We start from the raw sequence: 17,206 nt of genomic DNA, 5'->3' as shown, positions 1-17,206 counted from the left end.
AAGGCCGTGCTCCGACGTTGATGTCCTGACCTGAAGAAAATGCATCTTCACTGTGCACTTCATTACTCTCTTGTGCAGATGGGGCTTTCATCACAGAGAAGGGCTCGTTTGTCATCTAACCGTTAAATGGTAGAAGCATCTACTTGAACAGGAGAGCAAAATGCATGAAAACTTAATTATAAAAAGGAAAGGAAGGTTTTGAGTAACTGCAAATTTTAAAAGTAAATAAAGTAATTTTAGCCCTCTAAAATAAGGGTGTAAATGTAGCTGTGAAACTAGCCTACTGCCAACAGCAATCTTAGTTTTTACAGAGCAACAACCTCAAAGGCTGAATGTGTTGAAACTGGCTCCTAAAGCATGTCAATACCCACAGATGTGTTAAAATGCTTGACTTTACTGCTAGAACAAACATGTTTACAGTCTGGTACAAAAAGTGGAATTGTTCTAGATGGCCAATTTCCTTCATTTTTCAAGCCACCCATAGAGGGGAGTAATTGATTCACATTATTCGCCTGCTTTCATTTAATCAACCGTTGCTGAGGCTGAGTCACTTTGAGTGACAGGTGAGCGAGCATACGCATGACCCAAACTCGTATGCACAGAAGTCTCAGGCCACCTTTGGATTATCCTGGAGTTCAAGGGAATCCGGCACTGGCAGGTAGGACCATCCTTATTTAGGTTTTAAATAAATGAGATCCCACAGTACTCGGTGAACTAGGCAGGCAGTGGTGGCCTTTATCTTTAGAGAGTGGTACCAATCTTCCATTCAATCCTCAGCAGAAAGGCAAATAAAAAGGTATTTCCCAAACTGGCAAATAATTTCTTGAAAACTCTCACATCTCAAAAGTGAAAGAGGGAATTCCTTTAAAAAGGTTATCCGTCTCTGCAAGACCCATTCTCAAATATACAGTGAAATACCTTTTTTTAGATTACAGTAAGTGCATCAATTTTATTCTAATCTGAAAAAAATACCTCCATCTTCAGTGGTTTCGAAACTGCATTCACAGCACGCAGGCTGAACTTTCCCAGGCACACAAGCGCGAGTACACATATATGCCTTGAACTTTCATTATGTGAGCGGGGTATATGATATTCACGTTCGTGCAGTGTGACATCCTGGAATATTTTCCGTTACACTCGTGTGTGTTTGTGTGTGTGTGTGTTTTTTTGTTTTTTTAAGTGAAGGCAGGATACAGCTGAGTCTCTCTTATCTCAGATCATACAACGACTTGTGAAACCCCAACTCTGCGGAACTCCTCTCAATCCCAGAGCCACAGGGTTTCAGTTTGCGGTAGCAGCTGAGTCTTTTTCTCTCACCTCCTCTTTCTCTGTCTGTCTCTCTCTCGGTCTCTCTCTCTCCTCTCTTTTTCTCTGTTCTTTTAAGTCTCTCAAGTCAGTTACATCTACAACATACAGCAAGCTTGCAGAAAGCAGTAGATAAGTATGGAGGCTGAGACTGACAGTCATAAAGAGTCAAAAATAGGCTGTGACTTCTCAGAAAAGGCTCTTGATAGTTGCACTATGAGTGGAAGCCATGAAAATTTAGAAGCGCCCTGCTTCGCTTCGTGCCTGTGTTGTCCCCAATAAGATGCAACGTTGAAAACAGCGAGCAGTCAAAGAGCAGAATCAGACCAACACAAGTCTGTTTAGTCAACCTGTAATATTCGTTGTGAATATGTTTTTTTTTTTTTGTGTGTGAGCGTGAGAGACTCTCAAAGTAGCATCCTGGCATTATGTTTGCTACCATAGTTTAAAATGCATGAAAAAAAAAAAAAGAAATCAAAAATATAAAGATTAGTATTCTGTACCTATTGTGAGTAAATCCCCCCCCCCACCCCCCCCCAAAAAAAAGAATAAATAAATAAAATAAAAATAAAAAAAAAAAATCTGTGGCTCCAAAACCAGATATAAGATTCCTCTGAGTCAGAGAGCTCAGTTGTCACTGAAGTTCAAATCCCATCACACATCTCATGTCATATTTGGATTTGAGGTTTAGGTTTTTTGTCTGTAAACTGATATTGAATGCAGTGTCTGACCACATTTCACAAACACACAAGGAGGCCTGCTGCGGTGAAGAGCACAAATCCAGGCACAAACACTGTGGCATATAAGCTGATATCAGGAATATCAGTAAAAGTGAAACAGTGACTAACTGGTGGGGTTGCAAAATGTCCCACAAAATGCAACTATCACATAACTGGAATCAAAAAGTTGTGTTCCTCATTAAACTTTGAAAGAATAAAATTCAGTCCAAATCTGTTGGCCATAATTATCGCTGGTTAAAAAACAAAAAACAAAGAAAACAACCAAAACAGAACAGGGTGACAGAAAGAGGTGAAGCATCTGGTTCTCTCTCAGCTGTTATCTTTCAGAGAAAGTGTGACCGGAGTGGTCCTCACTCAACTTTTGATACTCTGTCAAATAAATCTTGCTTTTCCATGAAGTTTAAACAGAGAGCAGGGGAAAAAAAAAAAAAAAAAGAAACAAGACTTAGGATTCTCGAAACCAACTCCTGGTTGGCAACCACTTAAAAATGAATTCAGATTGACCGACATGATCAACTTACATGGCAGAGAAATGTGATGCCTCCTTACCTTTGAAGCATTCTTGAAATCCGAGCGGTCTTTATATTCATCAAGTGTTTATGTTCCTGTAGTTGTAATTGTTCACAGATCAAAAGCCTTAAAGGCTTGTTCATAAGAGTATTCATCTTGTAAATATTGTAATGTGAAGTCTATTGCAGGCAGTTATCTTCTTTGCTGATGTTTAATGGTGCCTGGCATCTAAGGAGCTGCATTACTGCCATCTCTCAGAATCACTCAGCTCCTATATTGTCTACTAAATGTCTTGCATCGAATCATTTACTTAACATCTTCCAACATGAAAGAATTTTCATCAGGTTCTCTTGAGAACTGGAATATTTTCGTTTTCAACAGTTTACGCTTGATTATCCTGATGAAACAAGACCGGTCCAGTTTCTGGAGAAGACCTGAAGCAATGTGTTCGTTTGCTTGCTTTCTTTCTTTCTTTTCAGATTTGAATAACCTCAGCATTAAGATTCAGATACTAGATTCAGATCCAGATACATCTGTCTGGATGCTAACAGAGCTTTCAGTGTTAAACACGACTGCCATTGCTTTGGACCTAAGCTGCTATCAAACACTAAACCAAGTGACAGGTATTACATTCACCTTAAAAAGGGTTGAGGTCCACTTCACTGCGATGGAAACAGACAAGCTGCCACTCACCTGTTGCAGGTGCTGACTGCGAGGCTCCAGACGGGCTGGGCGCTCCGGGGAGGGGAACCAGGCTGTCAGGGAACAGAGAACAGGTGAGGATCAGAAGCATGGTCAGTTTTTCAGGGCAGAGACTGGCATAGTCAGGGACGGGGGAAAGTCTCACATGAGGACTAACGACAACCTAGCATGGAGTGAGTGAGCAGGAGAGGCCGATTGGTGATCAGGACCAGCTGAGTGCAGCAGGTGAGGGGAAGAGTCCTGATGTTAGTTCAGGTGAGCAGAATACAACAGGAAATAACTTCCATCACTCATTCCATCATTCCCACTATATTTCCTTGCGGTTCCATACATGACTGTGGGCTATTGATGAGCAAATCAATATATTTGCACGCTTTTCATCAGCTTTCGCTCTTATCAAACTTTGCTGGCCCTGCTTTCACCGACAGAAGGACAAATGTTTGCTTAAGTAGAGAACACCAATGAACAGAATGTACAACAGGATCAGGCCATTTTCAGGCACCTGGAACACGCGGCTTTTCAGTCCTGAGTTACTGTGGCAAATATCAGGTGGTGAACTCACCCCAGGCTTTTAGCTAAAGTTGGATCATTATTGCCATATTGAGAGATGTATAATTTTCCTGTGTACGAGTCAGTCCTATTTTTAAACAAGCATCATTTTACTCATTATCAGGCAAACAATCACTATAGCAACTCCAAACTGAAGCACAGAAGCAGATGTCTGTCATGCTGTGTTGCGTCTTCTCCCGTCTCTCAGTGCCGTGTTTCTGACTGAGGAATGCTTTGACATACAGTGGCTTTGTGCTTTCATGTTCAATCCTCTTTCAGCTATTTCTTGATGCTCCAAGTCAGGCTCTGTTCTCTGCCTTGCTGAAAACAAGAGCAGGGAGCTACAAGTGCTGCTTCAAAACAACTTTTGCTGTAAATGCATGTCAGGAAGCGGGCTTCACATGAGGCGCCGCTCTTTCTCCCCTCTCCAATCTGTCACTCCACTTTCACATTCTGTCTCATCTTGAGCCGGGGCTGCTCTCACAGATGTGGAGAACATTTCTGTTGGCTCTCAGTGAACCGCCTGCCCTCCTCCTCCACCCACGCACACACATACACAAACCCCTCGTCTCTGGGCCTCTTCAGCAGCATCTCACAGGTTAGCCGAAAAGTCAAAACTTTTGTAATTGCTTTGAGAACTGGACCTGAACTTCAGGAAACATGGTTCAGTGTTTGATCCGTCTCCACCCACCCGCAGCCAGCTGAAATGGTTCAGTCTCGTCATTAACTCCATAAACTTTTGATAAAAAGAAATGCAATAATTCATCAATGAAATTTCAAGGCACTTTTTCATATCCATCTCGAATAATGTTCCCTCATGAAATGGATTCTCATATGAAATATTACACTGAACTGAGCTTCTACTCAGTGCCATTGAACGCGTTGGTAATGAATACTCATGGAGACAAGCTGATGTACTCATTTTGTTTTTTATTTATTACCTAAAAAAAGAAAAATGTTCTATCACAAGTCACACTGAAATGTATTGCTTAAGAAAAAAAATATATTCATAGATTTTTTTCGTTTTTTCCTTTTCATTTTTTTCATTTTTTTTCCTTTTCTCTTTTTCGAAAACATATTGTTGTTTCCATTATATTCCACCAAAAACATTTTTTTTTTTTTTTTTTTTTTTTTGGACATCAGCTGCTGCCGTGTCCCAGCAACCTTCTCCCCCACTTAAAAAAAAAAAAATGCACAAAGAAATACATAATTCACAGTTACCATTTTGGTTTCATAAATTAATACAGTCACACATGTGCTACACCGGTCTAGAGCTAGAACATTGTAAATTGTATTCTTGAATCCTGTTATTTTCAATAGTTGGCTACAAGAAAGAACAGGCAACTTAAATGACGTGATCAGAATTCCACCAACATACTGTTTTTTACCCTCTCTGTAATGCTTTTTGTCATCTTTTTTGTTTTTGTTTCATCTTTTTGATTTTCACACAGAAGTGAGGCACACACAGAATATAGTTCATACATATACAAAAAGAAAAATTAAATTAAATTTGGGAGGAGCAGGGGATAAACTGTCCTTTGTAATAATGTTTTATCCAAGGAAACAGGAAGTGCATGTAGTCTGGAGTCCTTAGAGGACCTTATTCTGAATTAGAGCTGTTTCTTGCCGTCTAAGTACTGTGATTAACAATAAGTCTCACAGATTTGTAGCTTTTGCAGCTTGTTGATGGGAGGACTGAGTCAAGAGGGATGTGAGGTTCGGACAGCGGAGACCAACAAGCATGGCAATACAATGAAGAAATGGGACAAAGACAGTATTTGAGGAACAACACCCACCTTTTGAATAGTATTTGATTCACTCAAACAAGCTTTACCCCTAAACTCTACGACTCTCATGGCTGTGAATACTACAATTGCGTGTATCAACCAATGAAAAACAAGCTTAAATCTGACACCGACACCTCAAGGGCAACATTTTTAAGGCACAGAAGCCTTGACATAATAGAGACTCCACCAGCTAAAAGCACTAAACAACAGATGCCCAGTGTCCTCAGTGACAAAAATGGTTCCTTGATGACAACAAGTCTGACAACGATACGCACAAAGTTTTAAAACCAAAAGAGAGAGAGAGAGAGAAAAAAAAAAAAACAAAAAAAAAAACAACCCCAAACAAAAACATTCCCACACCCATTGTCCCCAAGTGTCTCATTTTTTTAGTGAAAGGTAAGGCCACTTAAAAAAAAGATGAGGTTCACCAAGAAGGTAATCTCTCACTGCAATCTCTGGGAGTGCAATTGTGGTAGGGTGGTCGATCGATCATACAGACAGACAGATAAAGAAACAGACGCCAGACAGATGCTTCTCTCTAGCAGGTTTTGACAGACAGCACTGTAAATCCGCTGGCCTGTTGGTTCCCTGTGAAAATATGTCCACATGAGCCTCAGTCGGCTTTCAGGCTGGGGGGGGGGGGCAGGGAATAGGGGGCGGGGGGTGGATTATCAGTTTGTTGGCTGTCTGGGTCCTTGAGAGTCACCGGGGGGGTAAAACCAGCGTAGAGAGCAGAGAGTAGAGAGAGTCAGTTGCTCTTTGCTCATCATCTTCATTGTCACACAACAGGAATGTTCAGTGCTGAGCAACACGCGAGTCCACACTTAACTTCATCTGTTTTGGTTTTGCGTCGTTAATACTTTAGCAGGACACTGTTTGTTCTAACATTGAAAAATAAAATTTACAAAAACCTAACCAATGAAAGCAGCATTGTTTATTTTCTTCACAAATTCATGCATGTTGTTAACCTTCATTCTTACAGCACCAGTTTCTTTTTTTTTCTTCCATCAATATACAAAAGATCAGTGTAATTTCACACTTCTGCATGCAAAGAAAAGTCACTTTTCCCCCTCCCGCTTTTTTTTTTTTTTTCTTTTTCCATTTGACGTCCCCATGTGTAGCAGCAAAACTGTGAAAGGCCTAACCTGATATGTCAATGGATGTACTGGTGGAGGCACTAGATAATGATGCTGGATACAGATCCCACCTCTTCTCCCTCTTGGCCAGTAAAAAATAATCACTGTTATGAAAACTTAAGGTAAAAGTAGACAGCGAATTTGGCCCAGAAATGCGAACCAACTTGGAATTTGACATTTGAGCCTGTTAGCAATTGCTGCAGCAAAGCCTTGTGGTTTTGGAGAAACGATGGGGTCAACTGGGAGAAGACAAATCAGACAAAAACATGGGATCCCCTAAATCAATTTACACTAATGTCAAACATACACACATTCTCATAAACCTTTTGCCAATTGTCACATTTATGTACACAAGCTAATACAAGCCCTCAACACGTCCCTCTAGGTCTGTAAGACATGAGGCAGGCAGGATGAGAATCGTCTTTCCCAATCTTTTGTTGTGGCTAAACTACAATTTATGAATGAGCTGATGGATGATTGAATGGATGTTATCTGTCGGTAGTCAAGGACTTGACTAAAGCCACAGAGGGCTGCTGTTTTTTGAAAACAGCAGATAGGAAGAGAAATAAAAATAGATTTTTTTTTTCCATATACATTTTTAAGATTTTAAAATCTTCTAAAGCACTTTCTGTTAATATTAATTCATTTTGTTTATTCATTAATCATTCCTATCAATACCCTATGCCACTGAGGTTGATATCAATACTTCCATATTCATTTTTTATTCTATTTCAGGCCCCACCTCCTCCTTGCACACTTTGACCAGCTGTTATAAATCAAGGAAATGTGCAAATGAACTACTTTGAACTGTTTTATGAAAACCTGAATGCTTTGTGAACAATGCTACATATTTTTTGTTTATAAAATATAATATGTTTCAAAATGGAAAAAAGAAAAAGTTTAACCACCCCGTAACAGGTAAAAACTGGACTCAGGTTGGTGAGTTTTGAGATCGATAAAAATGCCCGTAGGAATAATCCATTGTTCGGCAGTTCTGCCTTTCTTGTGAATAGGAAACACTGATGCCTCTGGTGCTCCTGTCTTCTTAATAAGTCCAGTGTGGATGTCTTCATTGCTGTCCAGAGTGAACTTAAAGAAAAAAAAAAATTAAACAAAAATACCACCACCACCACCACCCACTGAATTCTGCTATGCTCAAGTTCAGGTACGGTCTCTGTGACCATAACTTAAAAAAGTCTTGTACACTCTTAAGTCCGGTTGTTGCCTGTCCAAATCCAAGCATGACAAAAAAGTTCTGTTGCTATTGTTGCTGTTTTTCACAAGGTCAACTGTGAGGGACAGAACGGGAACAAAGTCTGCAGGGAGCCTATTTTTGATCATTCAGAAGGACAACTTAGATTTCCTCTTTGCAAAGTTACATGCCACTTCCTGCCAATCCACTCCCTCAAAATGTATCTTTCAGTAAATCCCACACAATGCTGTGCACATCTTTGAATCTATGCCCTGGCATTAGGGATCAGACGATGGCTCAGGCCATGACGAACTCAGACTTCAGATCAGCTTTGACGTCGGGTTTCCACACAGAATCATCAAAGTCCAGGTCCAGGGAGCCCTCGCTGGACATGCTGCTGTTGCTGTTGCTGCGTCCAGCCTTGCGGTTGGGCAGCCACTGGTAAGGAGCGCGCTGGTCCCTCCGAGCCTTCCTGCGCAGACGCTTCTGCTGCATCAACAGCTGCAGGCGCTCCACCTTGCAGCGTGTTGCGCGGTTCTCGGTCTGACGCAAACGGTCACCTGGGAAAAGGACAAGGCTGGTGAGTGATCAGTAAGGTATTTCTTTTTTCTACAGGACTTGTTAATACAGTTAACAGAACTTACACAAGCAGCTTTGAGAGGATGTCAGTGTGTGTTTGTGTGTGAGCGAGTGTGTGTAGCAGGCAGAAGATAAAGCCCCACAGCCTTGATGATAATGCCCAGAGAGGCAAGGATCACTCCCTTGGTTCTGACACACACACACAGACACACACACAAACATTGCATATAATGTAACACTGCAATCTGGTGCTTAACCTCCCCCACTGAGCATCATTAGCCCCTCAGTGCTATTTCATCCCGTTATCACTGAGTGGGGAGACCTTCTTCTGCCTGAATCTCCTTGAGAACTAACAGCAAGGCCAAAGCCACACGAATACCAGACCAGAGATGACGCTGTCTGTCAGCTGCCTATACTATCGGCACATATAATTGCAGATGACATGCTTCGGTGACTGCGTGTACGACTAAGTGCATTTCTAGCTGTTGATGTGACTATAGGAGAATCCAGTCTCGAGGGAGAGGTCTTGCATCGGGCTGTGAATGCTTTCCTACAGTGACTGAGATGAGCCTAATTCCATTTGTACGTATATTCAGGAGTTTGGAAGGAAGAGAAAGCGACCACAATCTATTAGCCAGCTCCATTAGTATCTGTCTGGGAATTAAATAATTAAATAATGGGTTAGAAAGTCAATAAACCGAAGCACAGTGGCCATCTCTGCTTCTGCTGCACGACACAGCACATCGCAACACACACAAACATACACACACAGACACTTAAACCCACATTCACATACCTCATGTATTCACACAAAAGCACGTACACAATGCGCACACATATGCAACTCACGTATACAAACACACACAAATGCATACAGGCGTGCATGAGGCGGTGCGCACGCGCGCACACATAAACACGCACAGCAACAGCAGCAACAACCGCAGTAGCTTTTAACGTGGATCGATGGCAAATTAAAAAGACCTATTGATTAAACCTTAGCTCTAGTGCAGCCATCCATCTCGGGTCCAGGACAACGCTATTGGCTTTCAATAGAAAATGCAAGCGAATGGAAATTGTAAGCAGAGAGAGAGAGACAGAGAGAGATTGGGTTTTTTCTTCTGCCCCCCCTCCCACACCACCACCTTTATTATGGCTGTAGCTTCCTACTCTCAGCTCATTGACCCCCACCCTATTCCCCCCATCATGCACACAGAGGCCCCTCCCCCTCCTCCTCCTCCTCCTCCTCGCTCTTCTATAGCCCTTGCCTCCCCATGTCTCCCCAGAGACAGCTAGGTGGGGCAGTGTGAAGAAGGGGGAAGCAGGAGGGGGGTTGTTGTGGTGGTGGCGGTGAGGGTTAAGGAATTCCTCCCCCAGGGGCGAGGTGGGATAGGGAAAAGGACAGAGGAACAGGGTGGAGGGTAAAGGATCAGCTGTAGGTGGCTGTTTTCTGAATCGATTGTGCCCTCCTCTGCTCTTCCCCCCATCGGAATGAATTCCGGACTCTGTGTGGGCTTAATTTACCTCTTTCCTTCATTTGCTTATCGGATCGAGCAGTGCACAGCCTTTTCTCCCGTTATAAATATTCACCCCTGTTTGGCACCGCATACTAAGGAAGTAAATTGCCATCAAGCATCCTTGCTTGCTTCTTTGTGAGAACAGAAAGGATGTGAACACTGGCAGTTAGCAGAAAAGAATACGTCTTCATGGTAGAGCCAGCCACAAACACAGATCACGGTTTTTCCACTTCCTGCTGTGTCCTGATACAAATGTATGTTGCTGCATCCAGATGCTGTGTGAGGGCAGCATGTCATCTCTAGAGAACAAGGGGTATAACGTGGAGGGTGGGGTGGGGGGGGGGTGTTATCCTACATTAGAGCCATTGTTCCACTGCTTCAGCTCCATGTGACTTCCATTTACGTTGCCGTATGGCTATGTTTCCCCACAAATCTTCCCTCTTCTCCTTATTCCCCAGGTCTAACTAGCCAAAAGCAAAACTGTCCCTCGGCTATGTCGAAATATGGATGTAAACAATGTAATGGCACAAAGCCAACACATGCCTGCATAAAAAAATCTGTTTGGTCTGGTACAATTTGTCTTTGAAGGTTCTCAGCTTGTATTCTTTCTTTATTTCATCAGTGTAGTCCTTCAGTCGTGATCCAGTTTTACAACAAAGCAGCCTTTACTGCGAAGACTCTGCGTTATATAAGAATAAATGCATGCACACGAACATACAAACACACAAACACACACACACAGCATAAAGGAAGTTTGGTGGTGCTGTAGGACGTTTTGGCCTTTGGCATGGCAAGAGCTCTGGGAATGTGCTTGGAGCCACACCAAAAGTGGTGTGTGTGTTATGTGTATGTGTGTGTGGGATCATTCATCAGCGTCACTACCGGAGCCCTGGGTGACTGGGCCGGACACAGCTGGCCGCAGGGATCTCCAGACTATGTTTATGACAGTACGGCTATTATTAGGGCTGGCTAAGAAGGGCCAACTATACACAAACATACGCACAAACACACATACACATTCTCAGACACACACAGGCTGGCCCAGATCCTGGCTGTTGGGTTTATCAGGTTTGACGTGAGTACAATAACCTTGGAGGACCCATAGAGAAGTGGGTAAGACATAGACGTAGAAAATGAATGGAAGACAGAGAGCGAGAAATTATGACCATACACAACTCTGCCTGACATAGAGGAAGACAGATGATTAAGCAACAATGGATCTTTTCTTAGAAGCACCCAGTGGAAGATATCAAACCGAAGACAGGTCAAGGGCATAGAGAGGAAGGAAATGCCAGTCTCTTTTCCTTTTCTCTTGTTTAACCACTCCCCTGCCTGCCAGTCACAACAACACTCAATCCAGAGCGGCAGATTTTTCCATCTCCAAAGTCTCCTCTCTGAAGACTTTGACACAAGCCCTGTAAACACACAGAGCAGTGCAGAGAAAGCCAGAGCAAAACAGACAGAGAGAGAGGGAGAGGAGGAAGGGGCGATCTATGAATAATCGATACGTCAGTCAGTTTTCCTTGCCTTTGAGCTCAGCCCAGCAACACAGCAAGGAGTGAGATAGGGAGTGCTCATGGAGGGAGGAAGGGTGGGAGGAGTGGGTGGAGGAGGAGAAGCTGAGGATGGCGATGGAGGGAAAAGGAAGGAGGGCTGCAGTGTGCAGGACGCAGGGGGAGATTAAAGGAGCTTCTTCTTTTATTGATTGTATAAAGATTGGCCTTCATTTGCAGTTGTCTTAGTGCTGTTGTTTGTTTGTTTGCCTTGATAAGTCTTGTGATCTTGCAGAGAGAACATTGTGTTTTCTCAGCATACAGGGAACCAGGGAAAAGAGTGAGGGGTGGAAAGGGAGGAGGAGTGAACGAGGGAAAGAAAGAAGAGGAGAAGGGGGGGGGATCAAATATAGCAATATTATTATTTATTTATTTATTTGCTGAAACCTCTGTCTCCATTCCAGGTCTGAATGAAAAAAGGACAAAATTTTTGTGCCAATAGATGCTGAAAAAATCTTGGAGATGTGGCAATAGCAGTGAGCTTTTGTAAACCAAAACAACATTTCTTACAGCTTTTAAATATTGTATGCATGATAAGACGGGAGTTATTTGTGTATTCCAACTGTAAACAAAAGTATAATGCAAATATTAATTTTCTAAATCTGCCACTGCATAATGGCTAAACATGAAGACTTTGCCAAACATTTCTTTAATTGGCTGGCTGGAGGTTACTATTACAATCCCCTAATTATCGGCAGGATTATCAGCAAGGGAGGGGGCATGTAACAGTCACCATTGGAGGAAGAAAATTTTGGAAACCTGACCCCCCCTCTCACTAAAAAAAAAACAAACAAAAAAACTTACTGAATACATCCTGAAGCAACCAATCACGTCAGAGCGAATATGAGCATTTGACAGCTACTGAAAGGGCATTGACAGTCCTGCAGGGACACAAGCTCTTCAATGACTTTTAGACTTCATTTGCATTCTCTCTCTCTTTCTCTCCCTCCCTCCCTTCACTCCCTTGCTCTCCTTGTCAACAATGAAAGGGCACCTGACGTGCTTGACTGGCTTTGCTAGATAGCTCGGTGCTGTGTTGCATCGCTGGGGCATTTGTTGTGTTCCTGGTATATGTGCTTCACACAAAAATGATGAGTGAGGCGGAAGGCCTACTGGAGGATAATGTGCGAGGCCTCTGCCAAGCAGGTAAGGGCTTCAATACACGGCTCGAGGAGGTTAAATGTGTAGGATCTTTCTCTGTGTGTCTCCCTTCCTTTTTTCCCCTTGCCCTCCCGCCTCCTTTGGCTTGCCCAGTCCCAGCCAGCACAAAGCTAACATGACCTGACAAATGAAAAAAGGGACAGGAGCAGGGGGGGTGGGGTGAATGGATGTGGAAGAGACACAGGAGAGGAAGGGGGTGCTGGAGAAGCTTTCAGAGCTAACTTTGCCTCTGTTTTGGCCCTTTCTGTGGGCCCATGTTGAACTAAGGCAGCTGGAGTGGGACTAAAAGGCAGCCTTATAATCCCATAGCCCTCCCCTCATCTGCCCCACAATGGCTCAGCCTGGTGCCCTGTATGTAGCCCCCATCTCTGGCCCCTGCACAATGGGTTTGGCCGGGCGGGGGGCTAGAAGGCTGGAAGGGGGGTGCCGGGGAGGTCCACCCTACTCTGTAAAGGAATTTAGCTAACAATCACCCTGCCAGGCCATCCCAAAGCCTTCCTGTTCAAACCCAACACAAGCCCTAGGTTGAAAAATCCCCCCACTCAGCAATGCGATGAAATGCAAGGCCATGAAACCAAGCTACTCACCCAAGCCTTTAACCAAGCATTTATAACTGAGTGCATGTGTGTGTGTGCATTTGTGTGTATTTGACCATGCATGTGTGCATATTCAAGCTTTTTATTTACGCTTGTCTTCTCCCCCTCACACATGAACTTGCAGTGGAAAGGGTAAAGGCTCTCAGGAGACAGCCAAGCTATGTGACATTTTCAAGAGGCTGATTCAACCTGAGTTTGACTGCACAAACACATTCAGGCAGATGGGAAGCTCAGGTTATTCCTGTAGCTGAATGGGGGCAGGTTTCTGTGAAGCAGAGTTAAGCCGTGGTGTTAAGTCCAGTAAGTCTTCCATCAGGTGTCGGCTGATAAGACTGCCGGAGAGCGCTTACTCATCAGCTTCTTTAGGACACCATGTGGAACAGGACACAAATAGGCACACAGCCTCTGTCCACACAAACACAGCAGCGCATTCAGTGACTCTGTGAGCTGAACTGTGCTTGGTTGGGCAGGTTACCCATTCACATCGCTTTTTGGAAGTGTACATTGTCAGCAGGAAGTTGGACAGGGGCAGTAAAGTCAGGAACAGGCTATTCTTTCAGCCATTTTTGTGGTTAATCAGTGAGTGGGCAGTTAGTAGACTGATGGACAGGATATAAAACACCCGTATGATGAATGGAGGCTTAGTATTGTGGTTTTAACAGCCTCCCTCTTCCGCATCCTCCTCCTCTTCTAACTACTTCACAGAGCAAATTCCTTTCAGAACAAATTCAGAATAAACATGTCTATTTAAAGGCCAAATGAACACAGACAATGTATTGATGCACAACACAGACATGGGAAGAGATGTCTGGGGGTGAGAGGGGGTGATTAGGCAGGAGAGAGAGAGATGGCTTTCATAGACAAGGCCCTTTTAGACAGCAAATGGGTGAAATCAGTGTTGTGTGCTGTTGAGGACAGACGAAAAGCGATTTTGTTTACGGTAGGAACAGGGGAAGTGTAGCAAGGAGGGTATTTGTGGGGGCAGTGAGGGGAAGGTGTTCCCTGAGTTGGGAAGTAAGCCTGTTATTCCAAGTGTTGGCTGAGCACAAGGTGACATGGGAATACGGGACATTCCTATTCAATTTGTGTTTAGTTGCTAATTCAGCTCACAACGCTCACAAGTATGACAATAGAAATGTATGCTCTTGCTTTTTTGAACAAAAGAAAACATTAAACATTAATCACTGTACCCTAGGAAACTCCCAACTACACTATTCAACAAAACTGCCCAAGAGCTCACCAAAGACTGGCTCAATTTCCTCAGTGGGAGATAAGGAGACAACGAAGGACAATGCTGTTTCTTTCAGCAGAGCCAGTCTAACCTTACAACATGGACTGAATGTTATCAGTGCTGGACATCTGTCTGAAACTCAACATCCTGTGTCTCTTCAAGGAAACGGAGGTTTTGAAAACACCCAAACCCAGTCTCTGAATGGTATCATCTGAACTCAAGCACCTGCACCGACCCAGCCCTTAGGCACTGGTATGTCGAGGTTTGTCCAGCCCCAACTAGCCTGAGCCCATACATGCCCAAGCTGCAGCCATCCTTTAAAGTACATGAAACCACCCAAAGCCCAATCTAATCTAAACATAACCTAGCCCATGCTTGAAGGGGTAAACCTATATCCTTGGTGCAGAAAAACAAAGCCAACCCCGCTGCCTGACAAGTGAAGCCTGGCTGAACAGGTCTGAAGAAGTTTGTACTGCATTACTAAGCATGCATTACAAGACACCCCCCCCCCCCATCACTTCCTCCTCTGCCACAAAACCCAAGAGAAACGCACATGACTATTTTTGTTCTTTAATCTGACTTTTCTATTTTTGCTTTGTCAGAATTTTAAAGATGAAGATAAGTGTCTCAGCAAGACAAGGATGCAAAAATCACATCAACAGAAGTGATAGCAAACCACGATGTGCCATGAAAATAGAAAAAGAGAGGCAAAGATGACAATGAATTCTTTAGCATGTCGCAAAGGAAGAGTAGAGCTCTGCAAAGTGACCGACTCACATACACACACGCACACTCTCGCGCAGTCACACTGACTCTTCCAAAGCTGTGGAAACTGCCACAACATCTGCTTGACAAGAGCCTGAAGGGATGCACAGCAACTTCATGTCTGCATGTGATTATGTTGTGTGTGTGTGTGTGTTTGTGCTTGCATGAGCTGAGGGAGAGTTTAGAGTAGAGTCACTCACCAGGGGGTTTGCACATGCGGATCTGGCTCTGGCACTGCACCAGCGGATGAAGAGATGACGGAGGGCTGCTAGGGCTGCCGGCAGGCACAGAGGTAGCTTTGGCAGAGAGGCCCGTCATGCCAGTGACTGGAGGCGAAGGAGGAGGGGATGGTGATGGGGAAGCGGATGAACCACACTGGGTCTGGTAGCGAAGCTGAGTGAGGGAGGGGGGCATGCCCTGGTAGTGGCGTGTGGCACTCAGGAGATCATTAAGAATCTGCAGGATGGTGCCAATGTCTCGCCTAGGACGCCCATTGCTGTCCTGGCAATTAGGGTGCAAAGTGCCTGACAGGGGAAACAAGGAAGAAGACAAAGGTTACAAAATATGTCTAATTGCTTTGTTTTCATTTCCTGAATAAGTTTTTTTTTTTTTTTTTTTTTGAAGCACACAATTCCTCTTTAAGGAGGCTTTCATGTATCTTATTGTGTGAAGAGCAATAGCTTCAAGCAGCAAAAAATCTTAATGGCAGGTCAGAGACGCCTCACCTGAAAAGGTCCCTGAGAAGACTCCGGGAGCATGGTTGACAAAGCTCTCAATGATGGCACCAGGTTTGCGGGAGCGTGGTGAGGGACTGGTGCCACTGCTAGGGCTGTTGGTGCTGCAGTTAGCCTGAAGAAAAAAAAATAAATAAATAAAAAAAAGACAGTCAATCGGTGTGTGGGAAAATGTTCACATTCCATACTGCATTAACATGTGCATCGTATGACTTTGATACAGTGCTGTGTGGAAATCAAATAAGCTGTGTAATAAGGATGCCTTCAAGATTTATATAAGTGGCCTTCAGGCACTTGTAACTATTTGCACTATGTAAGTAACCTATGCAGTGGAGACTAATGTTTTAGGAAACGGGAGGAGGCAGGAAAACTGAGATATCTGCAAATTGAATGCCAAAAGCGACCAGGATATCTTGTTACCACAGACCTGTGGTTGGACCAAATGTGGCAACCTTGCCTCTTAGCTTCCTTTAACTTGGAGCATGTAAGTGACATTTGAAAGTGAAACCCATGCTAACCCATGTCTATGTCTTTGTCTGTTCATCTGCGCTTGCATGCATCACACATGTGAAAGCCTGATAAGGAATAGCCATTTCCATTTTCTCACTACTAAACTGGTCTGTCCTTCTATTTTTCTTGTTGTGAAGCTGTGACATCTGGTTCTTATTCTCTTTCCATAGGCTGGGGCTCGGAGAGGTAGACAAAGTATAAACAGCAAAATTGGTTGGTGGAGATGATCGAGTGTCTTTGTGAACACGTGTGCAGCTGTTCTTAGAGTTGACTCATGTTAAATAAATGGTTATAAAGGTTAATGATAAATCACTGAAAACAGCAGGTTTGGAAAAAAAAACAAAACAAACCAAAAACTGATTCACTAAATCTGTTTCTCAGTTTCTTGTTCTCTTTACCAACCCCATACATCTGGGCAAGATGAGGTCACATGAATGCTGTGTCTTCCTGGCTTATTGTGTGTGTTGGCCTATTTGTATGTATTTTGGCAGCACACTGCACTCCAGCGATGAGTAATTACACTGTGCACTTTGGAAGCACAGACACACACGTCATGTGCAAATCTTCTCCAGGACTAACTAAACCACAGATTCACCCTCTACCCTCACTCTGCTGGGATATCCCACTAATCCAATCAGTTTA

General features: G+C 43.6%; 1 protein-coding gene across 1 annotated transcript in view; it reads right to left on the bottom strand.

Moving 5' to 3' along the window:
- Positions 1–4,904: 4,904 nt before the first annotated feature.
- The window catches only part of midn (midnolin), a 28,158-nt gene continuing 15,856 nt past the window's right edge, over positions 4,905–17,206 (bottom strand). The window contains 3 exon segments of the mRNA XM_029500689.1: positions 4,905–8,481; positions 15,521–15,844; positions 16,046–16,169. Coding sequence (XP_029356549.1) covers positions 8,219–8,481; positions 15,521–15,844; positions 16,046–16,169 — 711 coding nt within the window. The 3' untranslated portion in view covers positions 4,905–8,218.

The sequence above is a fragment of the Echeneis naucrates genome, chromosome 4 (assembly GCF_900963305.1).
Source record: "Echeneis naucrates chromosome 4, fEcheNa1.1, whole genome shotgun sequence".
NCBI lineage: Eukaryota > Metazoa > Chordata > Actinopteri > Carangiformes > Echeneidae > Echeneis > Echeneis naucrates.
The sequence above is the reverse complement of the archived record's forward strand: the minus strand, read 5'-3'. Positions and strand labels throughout refer to the sequence as shown.